General features: G+C 38.7%; 1 protein-coding gene across 1 annotated transcript; it reads right to left on the reverse strand.

Annotated features, from left to right (window-relative positions):
• Positions 1 to 6,640: 6,640 nt before the first annotated feature.
• klf5b (Kruppel-like factor 5b) lies at positions 6,641 to 27,268 on the reverse strand. Its single transcript, XM_028799613.2, has 4 exons — positions 26,990 to 27,268; positions 20,266 to 21,112; positions 19,782 to 19,841; positions 6,641 to 8,519 (listed from the first exon to the last, which is right to left on the reverse strand). The coding sequence occupies exons 1-4, from the start codon at positions 27,158 to 27,160 to the stop codon at positions 8,341 to 8,343; spliced, it is 1,257 nt and encodes a 418-aa protein (XP_028655446.1). The 5' UTR covers positions 27,161 to 27,268; the 3' UTR covers positions 6,641 to 8,340.
• Between the last annotated feature and the right edge of the window lie 515 nt (positions 27,269 to 27,783).

A 27,783-nucleotide genomic window follows, 5' to 3' on the forward strand; every position in this document is an offset into this window, starting at 1 on the left:
ATTATCTGTCATCTGCCATCTTCAGGTCTCTCCACAGATGTGCCATGCGGTTTTAAGTCTGGGCCTCTTAAGAACATCCAGAATCTTGTCCCGAGGGCTATTCCAGCATTGTCTTAGCTGTATGCTTGGAGTCATTTACATTCTGAAAGATGAACCGTCACCCCAGTCTGAGGTTGCTTGCACTCTGGAGCAGGTTATCTTCAAGGTCCTCTCTGTTTTTTGGCCACATTCATCTTCCTGTCCTTGCAACTGAAAAGCACCCCAATACCACGTAGCACCGCAGGGATGGTATTAAGCTAGTGAAGAGCAGTGTCTTGCCTTTACCAGATATTGTGGTTTGGGTGTCTGCCCAAAGAGTTCAATTTTCGTCTCATCAGACCAGAGAATGTTCTTCCTCATGCTGTCGGAGACCTTTTAATTTAGTTTTATAAACTCCAAGTGGGAGTTAACCACTCTACCATAAACATCTGATTTATGGAATGCTACTGACATCATTGTCTTTCCAAAAGTTTCTTGCATCTCAGCAAAGAACTTCTGAAGGTGTTAGAGTGATCATTGGTTTCTTGGTCCCCTCCTTGACCAAGGCCCTTCTTGCCTGGTTACTTAGTTTGGCCAAATGAACAAATCTAGGAAGAGTCCTGGTGTTTCCAAACTTCTTCCAGTTTACAAATATTGAGGCCACGGTGCTCCTGGGAACACTCAAAGCTTTAGAAATGTTTTTACACCCTTGCCTTGGTCTGTGCCTCACCACAATCACAGAGGTCTACTGAGTGCTCCTTAAACATTATGGCATGGTTTTTGTCCTGACATTCCATGTGAATTGTGGACAGTATATACACATATACATTCTAAACTGTCCCATCAATTCAGTTTGCCATATGTAGACTCTAATCAAGTTCTGGACACATCTCCATAATAATAAAAGCAAGCAGGAGGCACCTAACCCCAATCTGTAGTGCCACACGAAAGGGTCAGAATGCTTACATGAACAAGAGATTTCAGTTTTTTGATTTTCTTTAATAAATTTGAAAACCTTTCTGAGAACATGCTTCATTATGTGCTATCAAGTGTAGATTGAAGGGCAAAAAATGGTAAATTTATCCAATTAAAATTAAGTCTACAACACAGAGTGTGCAGAAAGAGAAGGGTCTGAATGAACTCTGAATCCACTGTACGTCACCGGACATTGTATTCTGTTACTGGTATTTCACTACTATCACTCTACTAAGGCAGACATGCAAATAAGAACTTCTTTGTACTCTGTAAATGTGATAAGAAACTTGACCACATTAGCTGGAGTCTTTGGTCCGGCTAATAGCACACGATTAGAATGGACTCCGACTGCACCCTAAACAAGGCCAAGCGACACCGTGAACCTGCCCCAGTAAACGTTGGGTACCATTAGAGTTCTTTGTTCTCGGTTAATGTGGACTACTAGCCACACACATCCTTCCGTGAGTCAACTTGGCTTTGTTTATAATTGAGGCAATGTTCTGCTTTTAACAGTTTCCTTAAAAACAGTCGGCCCATTAATTTTTTTATTTGAAACTGTATGCATGAAGAAGCCATTTTACTGCTTGTCTGTTATCAATGAACTGTTGGTTGGGTTGATAAAGACAAATAAATGAGCTTATCTGTGCTGCCCCCTGGGCGAACGCTAGGCTGGCTTTGTAAGTCAGTCAACACTCTTCAAGTGCACACTTCACTTGTCCTGGATTAGCCTATGAGGCATGGCGGCTCAACCAGCCTAACCTTCAGCAGTTTGGACTCACCCTGCAGCAGACGAAAAGTTTTGTTGTTTTTTTTTTTTTTTTCCCCCCCAGACATCGATGACAGAAACATTCATTCTCTTTGTTAAATCTGTTGCTCAGGCTTAGGGCAGACTCTCATCCAAAATACCCAGTGATCAGCTAATGAAGTCTCCTTTATAAATAGTTATCAGTTCGCTGCACCCACCCAGCAAACCCCCAGCCACTCCAAAATGAGAAACCAGTCCTGGATGAGCCTTAATTTGTCATTTTTGTTACTCAAAACCCGTGGTAGCAATATTAAAACAGCACTAAAGGGGTCCAACAGGGGAACTGATCTTCTGTCATTTGTCTCTTCAGCACAGCAATGCATTATTATTCTTCTATAAAAAAATTCAAATAGATTTGTTTAACAGAGCAAAGCTCTACCTAAAACTTCAAAATGTTGCTGAAAGTTGTCTAAGTAGACAATCAAATGCAGGAGAATATCTGAACACAGGACACAGCAGTCTCTTAATGCAACAGCAAAGAGTAACATGGCGAGTGTGAACTGCAATACACAAGAACACATGCTACATGAAAGGCCTGCACCTTCTCTAAGTGGCTTTAAATGAGTAATGGATGACACATCCAATTCTCCAGAAATTCCAGAAGAAACCTAAAGTTACAGGAGTATGAACTTGTAAAAAGGTGTAGAAATGCAGCTTTTAGACTGAATGATTAAGAAACAAGTTGTATATGAGCAGAACCAACAGCCCCACTAAGATCTGGAACTGTGGAATTGTAGAGTTACGTCAGCACAACAGAACAATAAATGATTACAAATTTTTAGGGTGTTGAAAGATTAACAAACTTAAAGCTTATTATTGCAGAGGACTCCAAAGAATTCCATGAATCCCTGCATTTTTTTCGATCTTGCCGTCTCATTACAAGAAGTGTGCAAGAAGTGTTTGGAATTCGCTCCAGATGTTTGTACAGTGCCATTCAATGGACTGTCATCCAATGACAGCCAACTTACAGGTGTGACTTCCTCAGTGTAGGGCTGACTTCCAGGTGAATGTTATACCAGAAGCTCCAGTGCCCCAAACGTGGGAGTGCACTCTCCACAGACTCGATCCTTCTGCCAACTTAATTATTACACATAAAAAAGGCCCAGTTTTGACAATTTTCAACTAAGAGCTCATGCCCTAAACACTAAAGTAAGGGGACAGCTGCACCTGTACTAATTGGGGTATTTTCACTTTCAGGATTTTCTAGAGGAGGACCGATGGTTATCTAATGGTACTTGGTCACCTACAGCAAAATGAGGTCTTCAAACAGTAACACTATAAGCTGCAACTCCTTCAGCAAGCATCAAGTGATTAGAGGTTTCAAATACATAAAGTGTTTTTTCCCCTCAAAAGTCAGTAGGAAACACGGCAGCTTAAATGCAGGATCATTACCATCGTCGCCACAGTTGTTTTCTAGTTCTCTATAGGTGGTGCTACTTTAAAATGGTGACAAAAAAGTACTTGCAAACCTAGAATGGGTGCCCTAGTGCTAGATTTTATATTAAAAAGCGTCATCAAGAAAGAAAAGTAAAATGCAATGTCTCCTTAAACATGGAACAAAGCATGGTTAGCACTTTTAGAAGCCCTGACAGTCTGGAATGCCCTGAAATTTCACAGGAAATCGATTGTGTGTGATCTGACTTAGTACGCACTCCAATAGAGGGCAGTGGTTAACCCTTCAATATCTGGAGTAAGTTACAGAAAATTGACGAGCCCACTCACATACCACTGCTCAGAACAACCACCAGCGCAATACTAATATTTCACAAGAACGACAAGGATAAACATCTGAAATTCTAATAGACATTTGTAGGGTGTGTGTATAACTGATCATCGGTGGGGCTGCTAGCATAATTCATTTTATGTCACATAAAAAGCTTTGATTTATTAAATACTAGCTAAATATAATCAACTTTAAAACATTCTATATGCCGGTACCTCATATATCCTTGTGTGAATTAACCTCTCTTGCCTGGCCCATTCTCTGCTGATCACATTTCTATGAAGTCTGTTCACCAGACTCATTCTGAGCCACTCTGCTTGGCTCCTGTCTGCTTTTTCATTACCACCAGTGGTAGATGAGTCCCCATTACCTGCTGTGTAAATCATTTGTATTCTTGCAAAACCTTCCCATCTTTAAAGGAGACTTGTGTTGGGCCTTGCCAGTATTTGGTGGCCCAACATTGCCTGGTACATTATTCGCTTAATGGTCAATTAAATGCTCCACTTTAACTACTTTCTTGTAAAAATACAAGGAAACCATCATAATCAGGAATGAAATTTGCCCAACTAACATATTGAGTCATCGTCCCTACACTGATCCACCAGAGCAAAACAGACCAATCAATCAGATTGCTTGGAATAACCAGGCACACAATAGCATTTTATTATATTGTAGAGGACAGAAGAGGGATAGACAGATCAACGTCTGTATAGCTTCTACTAACATTTTGTAATATTTTCTAGGAATGCATTCAATGTCTGCTAAAACTGTGCAACAAATAAATTACACTAAACACTAATTTAATCTCTTCACTTACATTTAATGCTTATTTTGCACTTAGTAGCAGTACTATATACACCAGTTGGCCCTACTGCCACACAGCACCTGAGACTTGGGTTTGAATTCCAGTCTGCCCACTGTGCAGAGCTGCCACATACTCCCAACACACTGCATCTTCCAAATCCTGTATTAAAAAATAAAATGGTGAAGTACTGAGTCAACATTAGGTTTTCAGCAATTGTACATATTTTATCACTTTGAGTAATGTCCAAGTGTCAGGATGCTAGTCTGTGGACACAAGTCAGCCGAAATGCAACCTGGCACAGCTAACACTGTAAAATGTCAGAAGCCTATTGGTGTTGAGCATAAGTTATACATAGCCAAAGGAACAGGCTGGACACACGATCATCAGATGCCCTAACAAGGTACACAGCAAAAGCATGTTGAGCAGGGTAGCCTAGACTCTCCTTTTTATAAACAGTCCCTTTATAGTGTCAGGTTACCTGTATAACAAATTATGCTCTTGCAATGTGCCCAGTGTTTGTCGCCGGGTTTTGCCCCAGCTGGACCTACCAAGTAAGTTTCATATGTCTCAGCTGTTGACTAACAATGTGAATGATCATTAAAGATCCTTCTAAACTGCTCAGAACATGGTCACAAAAATGGAACCACAGCCCTTGGTCACAGCTGCTGCCAATGGATAAGGCAGCGTGCAACTCACAAACAAGTGTCCACTCCAGCATGAATCATTGAGAGAGGGGAGAGAATCAGCTTTCCAGCTTCTTTAAGTGCACACAGTGGAGATACACCAAACAGCAAAGAAACCACTTTCAAGTCCCTGAAACAGGTTCAGATAACCCTTGACATGAGGTCTGTGGAAAAATAAAAAACATAAGACAAGAAAAACAAATGACAGAGACAAGAAAATGACTGCAGGATTGGGGGAGAAACGGAAAACAAAAAAGGATTACAGGAAGTAGGTCAATCGTATAAAACCCACAAACAATACACTTGAAATAAAAAAAAAATAAAAAATGTTAGAAGGGATGACCGACAAACAGGGAAGTCAAGGTAAGCAGCTGCCCATTGTCAATGTTTGGGAATTAATCTTGAAAATGAAACACTCCCTCCCCACAAGCATTTTTAAAATCAGCACTACTAAGTTTGATTTACAATGTGGGGGGTGGGCTGTATGGCTCAATTCCAAAAAGGAAAATAGATTAATCCCTTAAATCTTACTCAAAATTATACATAGTTTCTTCTCTCTATACTCAAACTGGCAATAGTTCTTAGAAAGCACTCAAGCATTCGTGACAGCAGTAAAAACACTGGCTGTGCCAGCCACAGCTATTATGGTTCTTATTCTCCCGCCATACAACCCCCCTTCACTTAAGTAATCGCAAATCATAGATAAATTAGCTGAAGCGGAATTATCTCTAAGTAGTGATACTCACCGATATGCAAGTCTAACACTCCAGAATTTCAAAACCTAGCAACCATTCATGACCTGTCCAATTGTGTATCCATCAATCACACAGCACATGATAACTGGAGGAGTTTGCATTTACAACATCTAATTCCAAGCACAAATATAAACTTCTGTTTAATATTTAATGCCTAACGGAATAGTGGCAGCTGGAGTGTGAAGAATTACTCTGCTATTGCTTTTTAAAAAGCTGTTAACGGCAGTACTTGCTTTGGACTTTGACCTATGCACTTAAAAAGATTAAGGTGAAGCTGTAAACTCTGTAGACAATGAAAGCATTTATATTTATATATCATCAACTGCTTTTATGCTAATAGTCTTTTTTCATAGACTTTTTAAAGTCCTGACTTTGGGGGGTACAGGGGGGAGTCAGAAGTCATAACTTTACCCTGCATACACTCAAGTTCTAACTGCTATTCTGGGTGATAAGTTTAATCCTTTTTAAAAGGTTTACTGTCAACAAAGAAAAAAATAATGAAAATATTAATATGGGTAAGCATCTGTGTGTGGCAACAAGATCGATCAATTTTCCTTCTGATAAAAGAAAATTATGTAACCTCTGCAATACAGCATTAGTGATACTGCCAAAACATGTTACAAATATTCACTTTTTTTCTTTACAATAAAGGCATTGCATCATTGTTTAACTTACTAGATCAATAGATAAAGCATTGCATTGAAAGAATCAGCTGCCTTGGAGTCAAGATAAATGTATCTCAGTTTCGGGCTGATGATAATAAACCTTTCAGATTCAAGTAAAGCCAGATCTACAATGGAAAAGGCACGTTATATTGCACATTGCTTAAAATCAATTTTCATTTGGAATCAACACTCAAGATAAATAAGCACAAAGTATGATAAAAGCTCCTTGAAAGTTTGCTTCAAATTTTATTTACAGAAAGCATTTTCACCTCACAGCTCTGCCATAAAAAAAAACAAAACACAAAGCAGGACAGTAACTAATTTTTGCTCCTTTGTTTAAGATACATTATAAAGACATTTATTGCAATTTACAAAAAAATATTTACATCTGATGCCAAATATTTACAATTCCTTTAAGGCGTTAAGTTTACTTGTATACAATGATTATAATTTATTTCTATTTAACTATAAAAGAAATAAATAACCAATTATGAGAACTGAATAACACAGCATATAGGATTTGTTATGGTCTTAAAATACTAGAAAATGCAGGTTATGCTGTAACTTGAGTATTTTTTTTAATACATAAACATTGCTTTCAGCATACTTGTAGTGTTATGTATGAAGGCACTTGGAGAGATGGTGCTAGTCTGAGATTAGGCTTCACCATTGTCTAGTAAAAACAATATATATATTTATATACACAAATCAGTACAAAGCGTACCACATACCACACGTTCTAGTCTGTAAACAAGGAGACATGTCTATCACCGGGAAAGCTTTGCAAGCCAACATCGACATTTGGCCAAATGTCAAAATAAATGCAGACCGCAGTGGAAGATAATCAGCAATATGCAGCATTAAACCAGACAAGTACATTCTTTTTATCATGGGGAAGGTGAGCACAAGAGGCTTGCAATATGCAGCTTAAAAATTAACACTTCTGAACAAGGAACCTCCTTTTCAGACAGTGATTTTGAAATGAGATGGCTTTTGTAAATTGCTCCTATGTGAGGTTTACAGTTAAGCTTCTTTTAAGAACCTTGAATGAAGGGAAGTCCCTGGGGGTACTACCGAGAAAACATCATACCCAATTTTGAAAAATGAAACAATGCAGGGAATTAACTAGACCTTATTTTCATAACCTCCTTAGGTTCTGGAAGGCACTTTTTAAAAAAAGGATAAAATGAAGTCTTTGGTTGTATTATTTTTGCAGCAGCAGTACCCAAAAACAAATAAAAAAAATCAGAACTATCTTCAACAGCAAGAAACTAAATTTATAAAGTCATGTTATTTTATTTCAAGTAATATCTGAATTTTGTTCTTTGGTTACAAATTGACATTATATAATATACATATAGTGTGTATGTATACATACAGTATACATACACATTATATATTTATGCACACACACACAAACTTTCACACCCCCACCAACCTCACCTGGAGCTTTTGTCCTTTCCATTGCACATTACGGTGACCTTAGGTATATTTACCAAACACCATCTCAATGACTGACAGTGCTTTGGTCAAAACATCACAAAACATACAGTGTTTTGATTGTAGGAGCTGCAAATAGTTTATCAAAAGTAAACATCTGCTCGCTAATGAGCAACTGTATTAAACCTTCAGATAAATACAGTTCAAAATAGTTTATACTTCAAAACAGTTTGACTACACTCAGTATACTACTACTAAAATATTCCAGTTTTTTTTTTTTTTTTTTTTTTTTTACACTGTCCATATTTCCCAACAGACTAGCCCCCCACCCAGCCCAAAAGAAAACCTTAAGGTAAAAATGTGTTGCAGTACCAAACTAAGGCAACAAAACATTTGCAGATTATTAATAAGTCTACATGTAAAACTGAGAAAACTTTGCAAAGATGTGTGGGGGAGATGGTGGTCAAAGACTTAATTCTGATGCCTCTTCATATGCAAGGCCAGGTGGTCCGAACGGGAAAAGCTACGGCTGCATACTGCACACTGGAAGGGCTTTGCACCGGTGTGTTTCCTGTAGTGGCGAGTGAGTTCATCAGAGCGAGCAAATCTCCAGTCACAGCCTTCCCAGGTGCATTTGTATGGCTTCTCACCTAAAATGGAAAAGGGACAAGAAATTAGCCTCACATTTAAAAAAGAAAAAGCTAAAACATGACTTAAGGCAAAAGAATTTTCTATTACTTCGCTCTTGTACAAGAATGAATTTTCCATTTTCAATGTTAGAACATACAGAATTATTCTGAGGTTTGTAATATTTTATATAATAATTTTATTTATATTCTTCAACTAAAATTAATCCATTTTACCTTGGTAGTGTGTGCTGTAAAAGTAGTGATCAGTATGTACATAGTACTTTTTTCATTGCTCAAAGTGCAACCGCGACCAACGTGCAGCATCCACTTAGATGATGTAACGGCAGTCATTCTTGTGCCAGTATGCACACCACAAATCAGCTATTAAGTGGTGAAGGGGTGAGTGCGAGTTAGACAAGGGGCAGGGGGTGATTAGGGGGCCAGATTGACCAGGCCATGGACAGACAACTTAGCCAGATGAGGTACACTCTCCTTTTGGCATCTTTTATGACCACTGAGAGAACCCCATTTTTACATCTTATCTGAAGAACAGTGCTACTTTTTTTCAGTACAGTGTCCCCATCACTGCCATGGGGCATTGGGATGCACACACAGTTTAATTACATGGCAAGTTCCTCCTTCTGGCCTCACACACCTCTTACCAGCAGCAACCCAACCCAGCAGTAATGGCCGGGCCCAAACGGGCTTAGCTTCAGGTGCATTACCTGTTCTGAAGTTCATGTGCCATGGTTGCTGGCTGAGGTTTTTCAATACATTTATATTATGCTTTTACTTCTATTTATGGACTAAAATATTAGTCAGTTTTTTGTTGAAACTGTTTTTCAATACTATGCATTACTGTTTTACGGAATAATATAAAAATGTATATTACCCATCTATACTTCACCTTCATTACATCACGGGTTTAATGCAATTTAAGAAAATCAAACAGCAAAAATACTGTTCCTTAGCTTTTTCCAGAATAGAATAGAATATCAATTTTCCTTTGTCTAATGCACACTTATGCAAGCACTCCGACTCTTAAGTGTATGCACACATGTACATAAAACAGACCTTTAGGACAACCCAATATTCAGTAATAGAAATATTTGGTGTTGTGCCAAAGAATTTCACAGTATCATATCTTTGTTATAGAGAATTTTTCATGTTTAAACCCCTTGTTTATAAGCAGTATATAAAAAAAAACAAAAAACTTTTATATGTAAAACAATTTACCAAATACAGGGCAGAAGCAAAATAGACTTGTCCAAGAACAGGAATACTAATGAAGAGTTTCAAACTGAACCGCCAGGGAGGGTGGGACATGTTCCTCAATGCCTAGGATTTTCACATATGATCTGAATTTCTCCATGGGATAAATAAAGTTTATCTAATTATGCTGTTTCTCCTGACTGGGAAGTGTATATCATCCATATGCACATACAGGGAACATTAAACTAGGTAATTCTGTCAACAATCAAATCAAGTAAACTTTTTTCCACTACAATGGCTTTTTAAAAACCACCAAGATTTTGAAAACATGTTAGTAGTATTTATTTATTTTTTTTGCTTTTGTCATTGTTTTGATCTGCTAAGGATTCTTTTCAGCTTTTAGCCAAACCAGGATATAACATTACTCAGGTTTCATGGCGAGCTAGGTAAGGATCGAGATACTTGCTTCAAAATGCTACCAAGAAAGAGTATTCTTCCAATGACGGCCAGGTAGAGAAATCATCTTTCTACTTTTGCTTTATAGTCCGACACGGACTTCATACTTGCTCAACTTGTAGTATCCAATTATATTATTTTGTATACAATTTCTATTTATTTGAGAGTACTATTTAAGTTTATAAATGCTTTTGTTCAAGAAACTTTTGTATTTGTATAGTGATTTGCACAATGTCGGGTTAATGGTGGGTTGAAATTGTGTTGTCTCTAGTTGGTAATGTCTTGTATTCCTAACCAAAGTAAATTCTGGTGTGTTTCATATGCTAGAAATAAAGCGATTTTCATTCTGATTTAGACTAGTCAGAGGAAAGATTTACTAAGAATATTCCATGAAAAGTGTTACTCAAAAGGACTGCAGAAGGGATCTAACTTGTACACGAACCATTATGAAATTCAGCAAATCTATAATTTTGTCATGGAATTTTATTACAATCCCCACCTTTTCCTTCAGAGAGTTAACTGCAAGCTTTAAAGGAGAATTAGAGGCTGGCTCCTTAAACATAGATCTAAAAGGTTTTCAGACAGTATCTCAAAACTTGTTTTCTTAGTGCTGCAACACACACCTGCATTTGTGAGATGTTTCTATGCCTTCACATGAAATTGGAAGAAAAACGTATTTGCTCAAGATGGTGGAAAAACACAAAATGGTCTCCATATACCAACAGGCAGAAACGCTGAAATTCTTTACATACAGTTAGGTCCATAAATATTTGGACAGAGAACTTGTTTCTAATTTTGGTTCTGTACATTACCACAATGAATTTTAAATGAAACAACTCAGATGCAGTTGAAGTGCAGACTTTCAGCTTTCATTCTGTGGGGGTGAACAAAACGATTGCATAAAAATGTGAGGCAACTAAAGCATTTTTTTTTTTAAAAAAAAAACACAATCCCTTCATTTCGGGGGTCAAAAGTAATTGGAAAATTGACTCAAAGGCTATTTCATGGGCAGGTGTGGACAAGTCCGCCATTATGTCATTATCAATTAAGCAGATAAAAGGCCTGGAGTTGATTTGAGGTGTGGTGCTTGCATGTGGAAGATTTTGCTGTGAACAGACAACATGCGGTCAAAGGAACTCTCCATGCAGGTGAAAGAAGCCATCCTTAAGCTGCAAAAACAGAAAAAACCCATCCGAGAAATTGCTACAATATTATGAGTGGCAAAGTCTACAGTTTGGTACATCCTGAGAAAGAAAGCAAGCACTGGTGAACTCAGCAACGCAAAAAGACCTGGACGTCCACAGAAGACAACAGTAGTGGATGATCGCAGAATCATTTCCATGGTGAAGAGAAACCCCTTCACAACAGCCAACCAAGTGAACAACACTCTCCAGGGGGTAGGCGTATCGATATCCAAGTCTACCATAAAGAGAAGACTGTATGAAAGTAAATACAGACAGTGCACTGCAAGGTGCAAGCCACTAATAAGCCTCAAGAATAGAAAGGGTAGATTGGACTTTGCTAAGAACATCTAAAAAAGCCAGCACAGTTCTGGAAAAACATTCTTTGGACAGATGAAACCAAGATCAACCTCTACCAGAATGATGGCAACAAAAAAAGTATGGAGGAGGCATAGAACAGCTCATTATCCAAAGCATACCACATCATCTGTAAAACACGGTGCAGGCAGTGAGATGGCTTGGGCGTGCATGGCTGCCAGTGGCACTGGGACACTAGTGTTTATTGATGATGTGACACAGGACAGAAGCAGCTGAATGAATTCTGAGGTGTTCAGAGACATACTGTCTGCTCAAATCCAGCTAAATGCAGTCAAATTGATTGTCCATCTGTATCACGAAACGCCACCCAATGACCCAAAACATACAGCCAAAGCAACCTAGGAGTTTATTAAAGCAAAGAAGTGGAAAATTCTTGAATGGCCAAGTCACTCACCTGATCTTAACCCAATTGAGCATGCATTTCACTTGAAGACTAAACTTCTGACGGAAAGGCCCACAAACAAACAGCAACTGAAAGCCGCTGCAGTAAAGGCCTGGCAGAGCATTAAAAAGGAGAAAACCCAGCATCTGGTGATGTCCATGAGTTCAAGACTTCAGGCTGTCATTGCCAGCAAAGGGTTTTCAATCAAGTATTAGAAATGAACATTTTATTTCCAGTTATTTAATTTGTCCAATTACTTTTGAGCCCGTGAAATGAAGGGACTGTGTTAAAAAAAATGCTTTAGTTGCCTCACATTTTTATGCAATCGTTTTTGTTCACCCCACTGAATTACAGCTGAAAGTCTGCACTTCAACTGCATCTGAGTTGTTTCATTTACAATTGTGGTAATGTACAGAACCAAAATTAGAAAAAAGTTGTGTCTTTCCAAATATTTATGGACCTAACTGCAGAAGCCTTAAAGCCCATCAGCAGAATTCGTTATTTCCTTTTTTTGCCATATGTACATAAAACTGCTTTCACATTGAAAACGCTAAAACCACAGTCCCAAAGACCTGCTGACACTGCTTTGAGACACTCATTTACAATCCCAATTATTACTGACACAATGATTGGAAGGTGGTACAGTGGTGCAGTGGGTAGCGCTGCTGCCTCGCAGTTAGGAGACCTGGGTTCGCTTCCCGGGTCCTCCCTGCGTGGAGTTTGTTCTCCCTGTATCTGCGTGGGTTTCCTTCGGGTGCTCCGGTTTCCTCCCACAGTCCAAAGACATACAGGTTAGGTGCATTGGCAATTCTAAATTGTCCCTAGTGGGTGGGTGGGTGTGTGTGTGCACGCCCTGTGGTGGGCTGGCACCCTGCCCGGGGTTTATTTCCTGCCTTGTGCCCTGTGTTGGCTGGGATTGGCTCCAGCAGACCCCCGTGACCTTGTAGTTAGGATATAGCGGGTTGGATGATGGATGGATGGATGGACAATGATAGGAATGACGAGCAGTGTTTTTTTGATTCTCCAAAGACGTTCAGGTCATACAAGTCAAACAAATGTTGCATACAAACAAACAGGCATAAACTTATGTTACACTATTCTGGAGAAAACATTGTTCATGAATTTTATTTTTTGTTTACAATATTCAGTACTACAAAGGTGACATCAATTCACCAGACCTAGAAGTTTATAGATGGCGAGTAAATGTCACAAAACAAAAAGAAAGCAAACAAGTCATATATAACTTTAATTCTTATCTTATTAAATAACACATTTCTCTTTAGATTTAAGTAAAACTGGGACCATTATTTGCATGTTTCTTGTAGTAAGCAATCACATACTGTATTTCACATGTGATATTCTCAAGCAGAATTGTCATCTGTAAGTCAGAGAGCTCAAATAACTAAGAACTATTTTATTTGTAAACTGTTACATTGTGAATGTGAGCTAGGAAAATGGATTGCACTTGGTAAATTGTGTGTGAAAATGTCAACAATAAACCAGTACCAAGTTTAGGTGCTCAAAAATTGCTGGGTGCAAGAGGCAGACATAACACTGACCATGGTAAAAGGAACTAAAAAAGTAAACATTGCATTTTGGTTTTAACTTCAGTGCTTAAGTGCACGATAATATTATAAAAGATAGCAAACTGTGTGGCTTATCTCCAAAAAGAGCTTTGGACTATCAAAGATTAAATACCTTCTATAACCATTTATCCACTGGCAATGTTGTAGGAAGCCATAGCCTATCCCATCAGTACTTGATCCAACAAAACACTCAAGCTGGGACTGAACATCAGCAGTGGAGGTAACTAATGTACCAAACACACCAATAACAAACAAACAGATGCTTGCAATAAAACACAGAATTCTAGCTTTCCAACAACTGTTCCACACCATTTATGAAAAATAAATTTTACTAACAGTGTGAGGGGGTTTGGAAAGGAATGGAGTAAGTTTTCAGATACATGGTTATATAGGTTTGTAGGAGTTCTCATTTATATGCTAATATCTGCAGCCAAACACAGGCATTACAGCATTTCCTCACAAATAGAAAGTTTGCTGCCACCGCCACTCAACACTTTTTTCAAAATTCATGCTGTGAAAATGGAACACGTGCAGACAGCCATTTGATTGTGAAGAAGATGAGGCACATTATACATGCGACCTCAGATTTACAGTATACTGAATTTTTTTTCTTAAACTGAATTGACAGGCGCAATTTTACTTCATTGTTTCACCTGAACATTGTGCCAGAGGTATCCATTAAACTGTCATGAGATATTTATTGTATAGTAAATGATGTGTGTTTGTAAAAAGGACAAAAGACGCTATGACTTAGGAATACAGAATTTATTAAACTGGCGGTTTAGCTTATTTTGCCTTCGATTTTGAAAGTGCTATCCTGTGAGCAGACATGCCCGCAGTATTCACATTAAGGAAGTATTGGTTTCATTAAAACAGTTTAAAATAGCTCTCTTACTCAGTTTTTGTGCATCATTGGATCTACAATGATAAAGTGCTTTGGAGTAATGCAATTGGTCTCAGCAAGTTCAAATTTGATTTCTAAGCTAGGTAGACATCAGCAACAAAATGCTTTTTCTACAGGACAGTTTGAATTTGCAGGTTCGCATTTCCCATAAAACAAACAGTCTGTCAGAGAGCACTTATTTATTCAGTGTATATAATCTATTTGTTGATCATATTTACAATTCTTATCACTCCAAATAACATACAAGGAATCAGTCAGACATCAAAGTGTTTTAGCAGGCACTTCAGAAAAGATGCACATGCAACCAGCACCAATAAAAAACCATCCTCAAAAAGCAGTTGCTTCTTTAACTCACAAGTTGTATGGATGAAGCACATTCATGGTTTCAGTAATGGAAACTTTCTACCAAAGAGGAGCACAGAGAAAATAGGAGGAAAAAAAAAATTAAATGCTCACATTATGTCTGAGCTTGGTACTTTCAAAAAGTAGTCTTATTTGTTTCATTGGCCATTTTCATGAGATTATATATAAATGCTTTTCAGAAATTGCACGAAGTCATCTGAAGTGAAAGATGGCCCTCTTTAACCCCCTCCCCCACCTCAAATAGCTGAAGGTAGACTTAATGGCATTAGTAGGCATTAACCCATTTAGACTACTAATGGTAGATAAACTTTGCCTACAGCAGTTTTTGCCTCAAAGGCCATGCAAGATTGTCGTTATTGCAGACGATCATGTCTCTATTGTATACTACTTTCAAATTAGAAAATGAAACCCATAGCCGCAAACAAATTAGTTTAAACAAAAAAAAAAAAAAAAAGTATGACTGCTTAAAAAGTCAGTCTCAAAAGAATCCATCTTCTAATACCCCCAAACTACTACTTGCTTTGGGCAATACAGTAAGTTAATGGTTAACACTATTGCACCAAAAATTCAACATACAGAGTTGGACTCTATCTTTTCACTACATGGACACAGCCTGCACATGCTCTGTATACCTGCAATTTTTTTGTTCCCCCTCGTAAAAAATCCTGACTGAGTATATTACGTTAACTGTTGATTGTTAATGGTAGCATTTCATTAGAGTGTGCTGTGCAATGGAATGATGTCAATCAAAGGTATATTCCTAACTAGCACTAAATAGCACCAAGATAGGCTCTGGCTCTCACAACCAATTACCCAAGATTAAGAAGATTTAGAAAACTGTTCGATTTTGCTTTTGATTGTGCCCTATGAGAGAAGGGGAATAACATGCCTGAAAATCAAACCACCTCTATGATGACCAAACTATACTGGCTGTAAGGAGCATACACAGTATATTTTTTATTACAAAACAGCAATTTAGAAAGACAAAGGACAGTTATCAGATAAAGCAAAACAAAGCCAAATTCTAGGATAATGATGTCAACCAACAAGCTTAGAACCTGCTGTAAAGCAAAATATGAATCTGAAGGGATGGCTTTAAAGTTAAAAGCAATTTACCAACCACAGAAATGCCTAGACCAACAATTTTAAATATACTGTATGTGTGTGTGTGTGTGTGTCACAATTAGAGTACGGACAGATTAACAACTTACTCAGGGCCCACATGACAAATTAGAGGAAAGGACTGAAACAGCAACATGATTTTAAGACCAAAGATTATTCTAACCACAATGCATCCAATAACTGGTATTGCCAAATGACTCAAACCTTTTAAGGAGGAGAAGAAAAAAAAAAAAAAAAAAAAAGGTCTTCTACCCATGTAAATATAGTTTACATAACTTAGAAATATTAAACAAGTGTCCTGGGTTAGCTAAACATAACATTCCATAGTTATAGAGGAAGAAATATCCAAAGTGATTCTTTTATAAATGGTCTCAACATGGCTTTACTGTGCTTCAACTTTTGAACAAAACCTATGCAGAATTACAATAAAGTGAATATGGCTTCAGAAAATGGGTAGACATGAAGATTCAAAGCACACAACCAATTTTAAAAGGTGTATCACACTTAATCTGAACTGTATCTCTGTATAGTGGGAAAACACCCACTTGGGTTTAAAGAGGTTAAGCTCAGATAATCAATTTTTACTTTGTTTAACATTTAAAGTGTAAAGATACCCTTTTAAAAAGTGTATCTTTAATGTATGGTGTGACTAGTCATTTACTGTTAACACAAGCAAGTGCACATAAACAGATTACACATAAAGTATGCACACAGAAAGCCATGAGTGTTGTGAAAGGTTGCCTAGCTTGTGCAGCATTACCCAGGTATGTGCCACACTACCCTACCTAGTACAGTCCAATAACATATGCAGTAAAAAGAACAAACTGATTTTAGCACTAGAGGATATCTAATAAACATGTGGTCTAAAGACTGCTAGAGGCAACATGTGGCATAACTGGTACAAAAGAGGGTGTAGTGACCTGGGAGAAAGTGCAGTGTTCCTTCACAACAAGAGGACAAGCAAAGGCTGAGGAAAAGTGCTTTAAGTGAGAGGTGCCATGGAGCATAACTGAGGGTGGGTGTTTTGAAGGGAAGACAGGAAAAAGGACAGACAATGAGAAGCACAAAATGTGGGTCTGGAAGTAAATGGCAGGGAATAATTACCCCCTTAACCCCAGGGCTGATCATTGGCATAAGCTCCACTAATAACAGGAGTAGTTCAGTGTCACTCTTTCAAGCATGGCTGTCAAAATACTGCCTTGTCCTTCTAAGAGTTTTGATGATTCAGTGGCATCAGGACCCTACAAGAGGAGCTCTTACAGGTGTCCCTGTAGCCAAAGATGGTCCACCCTTGACTTACACAGTGAGATTAAAGACTCATGGTGTCCAAGGGCCCTTCAAGTCTAAAGACGGCAAGAGGCGCCAGGATCATGTGACCAGAGGTAGGAAGTAACGAATTACAAAATACTTCGTTACTGTACTTAAGTAGAATTTTGAGGTATCTGTACCTTGAGTATTTTTCAGACGACTTTTTACTTTTACGCCTTACATTTTAACACATATTTGTACTTTTTACTCCTTACATTTTAAAAACAAGCCTGTTACTTTAGTTTTAATGCATTTGTGGGGAATTAAGTATTTTTCTATTTTTCATCCTTTCACATTCTCAGCATACAGACCGATTTCAGCCTAAATGAATAGGCCAGTGGTATATAGGAAAGACAATCCTGATAGAGTATCAATCTGTGCGAATCACGCATGACGGACGCAACAAGACAGAAACAACGTAACAAGAAAGAACGACAGAGAGGGGACTCAACTCTGAAAACAAGGTGGGTATGTGTCTATTGAAAGTGATTCCCATTCCTAGCAATATGCAAGTTCTCTCTGAAGCTCAACACTCCATTACCTGCCTCTGCTTCCTGTGAGGCTTTTTAGCACTGCAGGACTGATTTTTACGCTCAAAAGGGCACACTTTGATTCAGAGAACTTTGAGAACCAGCTTCTGCTGGAGTTGAATAAAAGATTTTGGTAGTTTTGTAAAAAATAAAGGAATTTCTGACAAAATTGGCATGCTGATATTGAAAAGTGAGCACTGGAACAATGTGAATGTTCATTATCAGTATATGGTTTTTTTGTTTTGTTGGTAATTTGAAGTTACAGTGATTTGATATTTTTCAAGCTGTATTAATATACTTCAGTCAGCATTGAACAGAAACTGCTCGTATAATCGTTATATGAAAGTAAAAAGTAGCCTCTTCAATATTGAGTATATTTCACAGCCTGTACTTTTTTACTTAAGTAAAAAAGTTGAATGAATACTTGTACTTTTACCAGAGTCTTTTTTACGCAAGTATCTGTACTTTTACTTGAGTAAAGAACTTGTGTACTTTTGACACTTCTGCATGAGACTGACAAAAGCCTGGGAGGCAAGAACTAAAACTATAAAAGGTGTTCAAGTGAATGAGCTATTAGACCTGGTAGACTCAAGTCCAAAACCTGTGAATGTGGGATAACGTTTTGCTAATTAGCTGTATGGTTATACATCTCCATCCATCCAAATTATAACTTCCCTTAACACAGTGTGGAGAATAACAGAAGCAAACAAGTCCCAATAAACAATGATTCTACAAGCATTTTGTTAAAGGTCTTCACCACTTCCACACTTTTTGTTAAATCAGTTTCAATTGTGATTCACAAGAAAACTAAACATTTGCTTTTAGGGCTTGGCAACACACAGCATCATGTCAGCATTTCCCAAAGAAATAAATGGAACTGCACTTCAAAACATCAAACAGCTTTCTTAATGAATACTTGTCAATCATTCGTAATATAAAAACTCCTTTCATGGCAAATGCATTTAAACACATTCCACCATCTTCCGAAAAAAACTACAGAATGCAGGTTTAGCTTTATAAAATTATTTTGTTCATATAGTGCTCTATTTATTAGAGCACTATATGAACAAAAGGCAGACTTCGTATTATATAATCCTACAAAAAACATAGAAAGGCACTTGCCTTCCACTTGTTCTCCATGTAATACTAAAAAAAGAATATCACAAAAACAAAACACCTGTAGCAATATAGATATGTAGTTACTAGGGCTGATTTTTATGATTAATAATCTGCTTCCTTCCTTGCTAACAATCTGATATGAATAGACAGCTGCCAAATAATCATTTCCCTCTTTACACCCATCCCAAAAAGGTGGTCAGGAATGTTGTAGACAGAAGAACGTGTGCTTCCTATAAATAAACTAGAAATAAGACCTAAAAACTTCAGTTTCAATGTTGCTAAAAGAGATATTTTAGCATTTTTTATTTTTTTCCCCCCCAACAAGTACTGCTTTCATACTCAAAATGAAAAACATGGCGAGGCACAGACAGAGGTTTGTCAGGGTGGAGTTGGGAATGCAATATAAACACCAAGTGAGAGTCAAGAGGAAGTGCTCAGAAAACAATCCAAATGAGAGAAAAGCAGAAACAGGAAACCCCAAAATGTCTGTCACATTTTGTCATGACTGAGCCAAGGAAAAAGCTGTACAAAACCTTGCCGGAGTCAAACATGGCAACTTGACAAGTGGCAGCATCTGCAGCACTGCATTTTCACAGCAAGTTACACACTCCCAGAGTAGATTGGGTTACTAATCAGCATGCTACAGGAATGAGAACCAAGTTGACAGACAAAATCATTAACTACTGTGAACTTAAGTGCTGAATGTGCACTTGCTCCCAGTTTTGCCAGAAAAACAGCTTACCTGTATGGGTCCTTAAGTGAGCCTTTAAATGAGAAGATTTAGTGTAGACTTTTGAACAACCTAAAAAAAAAAATAAAAAAAAAAATGGGAAAATAAGGCTAGAGATTGTCATTAAAGACAAGGCAGTATGGAAAGCTTCTCATGTGGATTACGGCTAAATTTTATGCATTTTTCTTAAGGTTTTCCTTAAAATATGAAGTCCTAAACAAACAGTAAGCATGTGGCACAGCTTCAGAAACACTTAAGTTACTTAGTTGGTCAGGAAGATGTAACACAACTGTGGCAGAAGGTCTTTTTTTTCTTCTTTTAACACTTCTAAAGTAAATATTACGGTTGCACATTTTAACTGAACTTATTAAATGGCATTATATCAGAGAAATATTTTCAAAGAGATCAGAAAAGCAAATGTTTGACTAGTCATAATATTTAAGCAAACAATTTCAAATGTGCCTCGTCAAAAGGAGGAGGGAAAAAAGCAACCAACCTGGGAAATCACAATGGTGTATACGTCTCTTTTCAAGGTCTGGATTGGTTCTGCGGTTGTACCGGACTGGCATTGGTTGCTGTGGAATTTGGAGTGTTGGGGTTAGATTTGGATTTTGCATTGACATCTTGGAGGCAATACTAGCTGCATAGGATGGAGGTGGTGAGAAATTCTGGAGCATTTCCGTCTGCCTATCTGGGCTTCCCGGTTCAGAGCTTGGGGGCGATGGTGGAAAACAGGTAACGCTGTGCTGCTGTTGGGCTCTCTGAAGAAACTGTGTTGGCACGGAAAAGGGGTTGTTTGGGAGATTGTGAAATGATTTCACTTGAGTCTGTTGAGTGGCAACATGGAGATCATTCATAGGAGGCACTACATTTGGTAAAGGGACACGATTATTGCCAGTGGCTGCTGGGTTTACAGACAAGGATGCATCCAACTCTGGAGAGTTTAACAGCTGAAACAACTGGGCCTCTTGTGAGATTTCAGGAGAATGCATCTCTTGTTTAATGAAGATGCTATTGACATCTCCTCCAGCAGAACTGAAGACACTGGTGAATTCAGGAAGGGTCTGCTTTGGGCTAGTGCTGGGTCTGTGATGCTGACTGTAGGAGACTGGTTCAGTCTTGATTGGAAGCATGGGTAGTCTCTGGGGTTTGAATAAACCAGACCGCAAATGTGCCATTTCAGGCAGGAGAAGGTTCATGTTGATGCTGTATGGTGACCCTTCATCATCACTGAAGAACTGATCCATTACAGAGGTACCATCTCTTCGAAACTTCTTCTCCTCAGGTGCTGGAGGTTCAAGAAGTAGCTGATGGGTCAAGTACTTCTCCATCTCAGTTTGTGTCTGGGAAAATAATGACAATAAGATTAAACAGAGGTCATCTCCAGACAGATAATTACCAGTATAGCCAGAAGAAGAAATCAAGATTACACACAAACCTCCATAATAGTTTATTACAAACAGTTTCTCTCCTTTCTAATCACTCCAAAGCTTCCAATTGACAGACTCCTTGAATGTTCAATGTGCTCACTTTTTGGTCCTCTAAATCTCAAAATGTATGAGAGGCTCTTTCAATCTTAGCAGGAAATTTTAAAACTGAAGAACAAATTGTTGTATTATAAGTCAAGACACTCAAGTTTAAATCTGTGTGACTCATTTCTATAGTTGAAGTTAATGTCAAAATAGTCTACTAATGCTTCCCCATTCCAAGTGCCCTACCACATGATCAACTATCTGCATATCTCAGTATACCTTATAACTTATATTATTTACTATACAAAACACTTGAATTTGCTCACTATGAATAGTGTGATAAAATAAACATGTTTAATTGCCTCATTAATAAATATTACAAACACGTGCTATTTCAAATAGGTTTTATAAGCTCACCTTGGCTCTGGTCAGAGCTGAGGAGTATCCCTGCGCCAATAGGCAGGAACCATACACAGATGGAGTACTCATGTTGTAGGCCAACCAAAATACAAAGAAAAGAGCCTTTGCCTTTATTATGAAGCCAGATCACTGATTGAGTTATTTACAGTTTTGAGCAGAGTATGCTATCAGTTAAACAGCACACGCATGTTCCAGCAAACTGTTTATTCAATACAATTAATTTTTGTATAGCTCAAAATCACAAGAAGTGCCGCAATGGGCTTTTGCATGCCCTGCCTCTTGACAGCCTCCCAGCCTTAACTCTCTAAGACAAGAAAAACTCCCAAAAAAACCCTTATAGGGGGAAAAAAAAATGGAAGAAACCTTGGGAAAGGCAGTTCAAAAAGAGATCCCTTTTCTAGGTAGGTTGGGCATGCAGTGGGTGTCAAAAAGAAGGGGGTCAATACAATACAAGGAACAGAACAAATCCTCAGTACAGTATAAAAATAAAAATTTTACAAGTACGGAGCAGAATTTGACAGTAGCCGATCTCTTTTGTGTACCATAATTGAATAAGAGTGGTTTGTATTGAGTCAGCTAAATTATGAAATTTACCCCCAAAACTCATTCAGCTTGCTGCCATTGGAAAATTTGTTTCATTATTGTGTAACATTCTAAAACCTGCTAAATCCAACTCAGGGTCCATTGGAGGTGATAAATTCTTAATCTTTTATAAGTAAGTAACAAGAATACAAAGAAGGATGACTTCATTTACTGTAAATGCTTCATTCTTAGTTAATAGTTATTTTTCATGATTTTATGCATTATTTTTTTTGCTGTTATTCAGTTCTCTCTCTTGGGCTGGTCTTCCAGGCTGGTGGGAGTATGGATTAGAGTAAGGTTACGTAACTAAAAGAAAAAATAAAATAAACCACACTTTGAATGAATATCCCAGGAGAATTAGGAATGGTGTCAGAATAAGCAGGCAACAGTCCAACTCAGGGCACACTAGCAATCTTGGTATGGAAAAAATGGCACTTTCTCAAACCTGCGTGTATTGATTCTAGTTCATATGGGGTTGGATGTGGCAAGTTTGAGCCTTTCTTGGTTGAAAGACAAGTCCAGAAACACTTGCTGCTGCACTATTTTGCTGTCCAGGTTTGAAAACTGAATGAATGAAATTCAAGAAAAGAATTGTTTCATGTATCATAACAAGTTCAAGCCACCCATAATTTTGCTTTAGACTTCTTATCCTGTACGTTACAATTATTTAATTCTATCAAGTCTAGAGTGAAAAAAGGGAAATTAAACTAACATTCCTACAAAAATCTTAACACTTGTACTCCTTTTGAGGTTATTTTTTAACTTATACAGCAAGCAAATATGCATGCAATACCTTGAACCTGTGATGGTAACAAGAATGCTTCTTTGTAAAATGGATTATATTACAATCAGATTAATTATTAACATGAACATACTAACTGTTGGGGGAAAAGGCATGAACGATAGGAAAACAATGTCTATATAAAAAAAGCTTTTATGGGTCAAACTTCAATCGCCTAAACATCAGCTTTAGCCTTGAGAGCACACTTCATGAAGCTTCTGTATGGCATCTTGGAAGAAACAGTCAACTGATGCGTAAGTGACTTTAGAATCATGGTACCTTTCAATTCCATATACAAATAGGATTTTGTAACAAGAAAAAAGACCTAATGCAGTGCAAATCTGAAAGACATTTCTTGCATAGTGTAACACAAACTCAACCATACTTTAAAATGAACAAATAGTAATGAGATATACTGACATACATATACACATTCATGCACACAAACACAAAGTACATTAACACACAAATAGTATTATCAGGTTAGGGCTATTTTATTCTCTGGAGGCTACAGAGAAATAACACATTACACCCCCACTGTCCCCAGAACAGCACTATAGGGCACATTTCTCTGGAAGGACAATATGGATGGCTTTTTTATTCACCTTTGACACCATACAGATTAACGGAAATATGCATAACAATTTTACTCATACATCTGATTTGTTAAAACCAGTTTGCAGAAGTAACTGTTCAAGTGAGGACCTCAGTACTTTTTAAAGAAATTATTAGGAGACCCCCGCCCCAAACAGGAGACACTGCCACTTGTTCCCAAACACTTGAGGGTGCCTAGCAACAACAATGCCGACACAAGCCGGCATCATGAGGCACTTAAATATCTTGGAAATTACCAGCATTCTGCTCATCACTGAGGTTAGAAAATAAACACTTTACACTGGATGAACACTATTCAATGACACGCCGTAAAAGTGTAACCCTATACTCTGGACATTTTTAATACAACCTTTCAGCATGCTAGTGCAGGAACGCGTGTGGGTGTAAGGAGTCTGATCTGTTACCAAGTCGAGTCACCAGCTAAACATTTATCAGGTACTCTTCAATGAGCTTCTGCTACATTCCCCCTTCTCTTGTAAAAAAAAAAAAAAAAAAAAAAAAAAAAAAAAACACGACTTGGGACGATCGCGCAAACTCACAAGCTGACATTCTTGGGGGAGAAAAGTCGGTCCGGTGAAACACCAGCTACAAATTCACAACACACCCACGAGTGACACACTGCGTAAACAGGGAAATAAGACGTGTACACGTAAGGACGGGTCGAACAGACTTTTCGCTGCGGTTAGCTTTTGCTGAATTTAGACACTCCAGCTGTTGTTTAGTCGCGTCTCTCTCCGACTCTCGTCACTTCTCCGGACAGTGCGTGGGCGCTAAGGTCGGGTGGAATGGAGAGGAGAGTTGAGCAGCCAGTGCCAGCTACCGCCCACTCGTGCTACTATCCACGTCTCCTAAGCGAGCGGTTAACAGGTGAGATCAAAGTGGGTTCGACTGCACAACGAGCAAAAAATCAAGCTAAAAATCTTAACACAGCCGCTCACTATTTAAAATCGGGAAACAAAAAGTTGAACTTTTCGGCCTCGGGGCTCGCGCCTACAATACCCTCTTTGGGCCAATCACGCAGCTGAATAAACGAGGGGTTTATCAGATTAAAATTTAAGAATCTGCCCCATTATAAAATTAAGAGTGGATACGCCGCAGAGCACCTCTTTGCTCTTTCACTTTGGGGACAGAACTGAATGCGTCCGTTTAACAGAAAACGCAAAAAGGGCAAGAAATCGAAACGAGAAAACAAGACTCCCTCATAGGTGTGCAGTGCATGCCCCTCCCTTCTAACAACCTGGGCCCACCGGGAAAGAGGGCGCATTCTCCTAAGCCATGACTTGCTTTGTGCAGTCAAACAAAAACTCGGTTGCTATTTTTAGCAGTCTGCGTTACACAAATACAGGTGATCTGCGTAAAGTTATTTGTCAAAGTAATACGAATTAAGTAAAACCACGCAAACGTTTATAAAACACCACCAATAAGCTGCAGCCAAATCAGTTTTAAAAGTGATCAAAAATGTACAGCCGTCAAGAAGCACAATGCTTGTGCGCTTTTCCTCCCTTCTGGGCGAATTTTAAATTCAACAGACTAAAGTTAAACCAAACAACTTATACCCGTGGCCCCTAGGTGACCAGTGCACTATGTTACAAGAGCTACCTGACTAACAACGAATGAATTTATAGCGTCTACACCTTCAGGGCGTAATTGAGGCATCTGTTTTCAATCACTCGTGTCACATCAATGCATTCGGAATAAATGGAGTATTGGATGAAAGATACAAGTGAAGAATCAAACCAAATAAACCCCTAGACTCTATTCTCTTGGTAACCTGTTGAGAATGTTAAACTTCACGGGATCATACTTTTATTGTCGGAATGTTTTCCACTACACTATGCAAAAGTATGATCTTACCAACATCTCTCCTTTATTAAATGTAGGTCGACTATCCCCGTAAACGTGATTTTTTGTTTTAATTTTACATACTGGGGCGTGGCATTTGTGGAACTAGCGTCCCGATCAGGTTGCTCTTTTGCGCCCACTGTTGCCAGGACAGATTAAGAAAAGTTCCATTAAGTTAAACCGAAGGCGAGTCTGCGGAATCAGTAGTTATTTCACAGAGGACGGTTACCCGGGTGCGTCATTACAAGGCTAACAAGATTAAAATGCAATGACAATTTTAATCATCAGCAAAATGTCCACCAAAAGGCATCTTACACATTAATTTTAGGGGCCAAAAAGCGAGATAAAAATTTAAGGCCGCTGTGGATATACCTTTGTAATATAGTAATAATATGAAACCGGTATATGGATCAAGCACTTGTCTATAATAAAACCAAAATATGTGGAAGGTTAGCAATACACTAATTTTATATATAGTGGAAAGCTCTTTGAAGGCAAGCTAACCAGCAACGTACCTCGGCAAGATCTAGTTCAGTTGCTTTGGATAGATGACTGGCATCGTTATCCCTGGTACACACTGGCACACTTGTTACCAAAAAGTCTGGCTCGCATGACGCAAGGAAAGGCCACTTTCTTGGGTCTAACTAAGGAAAGAGACAGGTGCTCGGGTGCAGCGCCCCGTGTCTGATTCTAAATACATAATTCATACAGTTGGCAGCTTGCGTCTCACCTTTCATACACACCTCCATACCACGTTTCAATGTTTTTGTTGATTTTTTTTTAATTAAGAGCGACCGAAACCCGACACTTTACCTCACCACACTTTTCCACAAGAAACGGGAATCGCCTAGTGACATTCAAAGCAAAGAGCAAACTGGCAACTGGTCTTTTCCAAAACGGTTAGAAAGCCGCACCGATAACTAACACAAACACACCAAATACATTCGTATTAAATAGACGCAAATACGAGTACTCGGTTGCACATCCCCGACATTGTTTTCGACCTCAGAATCCAGGCGTTTTACTCCGACACGAAATATTAAAACCTCCAAGGGGCTATACATAGAAGTGCCACATGCTTTGCACTTATACGTTAACAATGAAGTACTGGACTTTTTATGCAAAGGCAATAGAAAACTTGTATACCTCGGAGTCAACCTGCCCTACACGCACTGGGCGCTTCGAACCCACCGAGCTCTTGGGGCGGGAGTGGCGCGCTGCACGAATGTCATCAATCAAATATAACGAGCACCTCGCTCTACGGAAAAGGGACATAGGGTATAACTATAATTATTTTAGAGGAGTAAAGGAAAATCAGAGGGAAAACAAATGAAAAAACTCATAATAATATAGCATTCTACACAATTAGTTTATCTAAAAATTTAAGCACGCGACGCCATAAAGCTCCACGCTATACTCGGCAGGACGTGCAGCTAGTCAGCAGCGCTTCTCTATCTCACTAACTAACACTAAAGGTTAACATTTCTGAGATGTTAAAATTTGCCCACCTGAGATGAATCGTTTAAAAGCCTGCCGCCAGTGGTCTTCAATTCATTCACAGCAAACAGAGCGCTGTCTCCCTCCACAATGTGTCCAGCCAGCGGGGACTTAAGCACCGAATAAAAAGGCTCATCCAGTCCGAGTCCCGGACCCATCGTTATAAGTGTACTCGTAGCCATGTGCGGAGCGCCAGGCTTTCCGCCAAAAAAATAATCTAGCGTCCCGGAGTCCCCCAAATAGTCTTCGACGCCACTCTCGTTCACTTGCACTCGCCTTTCTGACGGCCTATTGACATCGTTCACTGGTTTTACTGGAGTGCTCGTCACGGGGCGGGGCGGAGCTGTCTGCAATGACAGGGCTCGTAAAAAAATACTAAGTAAATGAACGAATGCGTGGTTTCGTCTGTATACTCGCAACCGAAAGATGGTTAGGAGACTTTGGTTTGACAAACTTTTAAAATGAAAGTACCTGGGCGGCAACGGTTTATTGACATTGAATGCTGCCCGCTTAACAGTTTAATCACGAGTCTGCTTTAGGTGTATTAAATATTGGCAAATGAAAATCAGTTTATTTAATGTTTCGTCCACCAGTCTTCTGAACACGCCCTGCCAAGTGAATACTCATAAGAAGCTGAAGCCCATCCTTATTATAATGGACAGAAAGAAACTCAACAAAGGTAACCTCACAGACACTCCCGCCGGACCACCGCTGTGTCACGAGTCAGTTTAATAACGTGTCGTTGGACCCTCAAGCTCAACTGACAAATCCAGAGAGCAAGCTGTTAACCTGCTGGTTATCCTTG

Source organism: Erpetoichthys calabaricus, chromosome 4 (assembly GCF_900747795.2).
Source record: "Erpetoichthys calabaricus chromosome 4, fErpCal1.3, whole genome shotgun sequence".
NCBI classification, from domain to species: domain Eukaryota; kingdom Metazoa; phylum Chordata; class Cladistia; order Polypteriformes; family Polypteridae; genus Erpetoichthys; species Erpetoichthys calabaricus.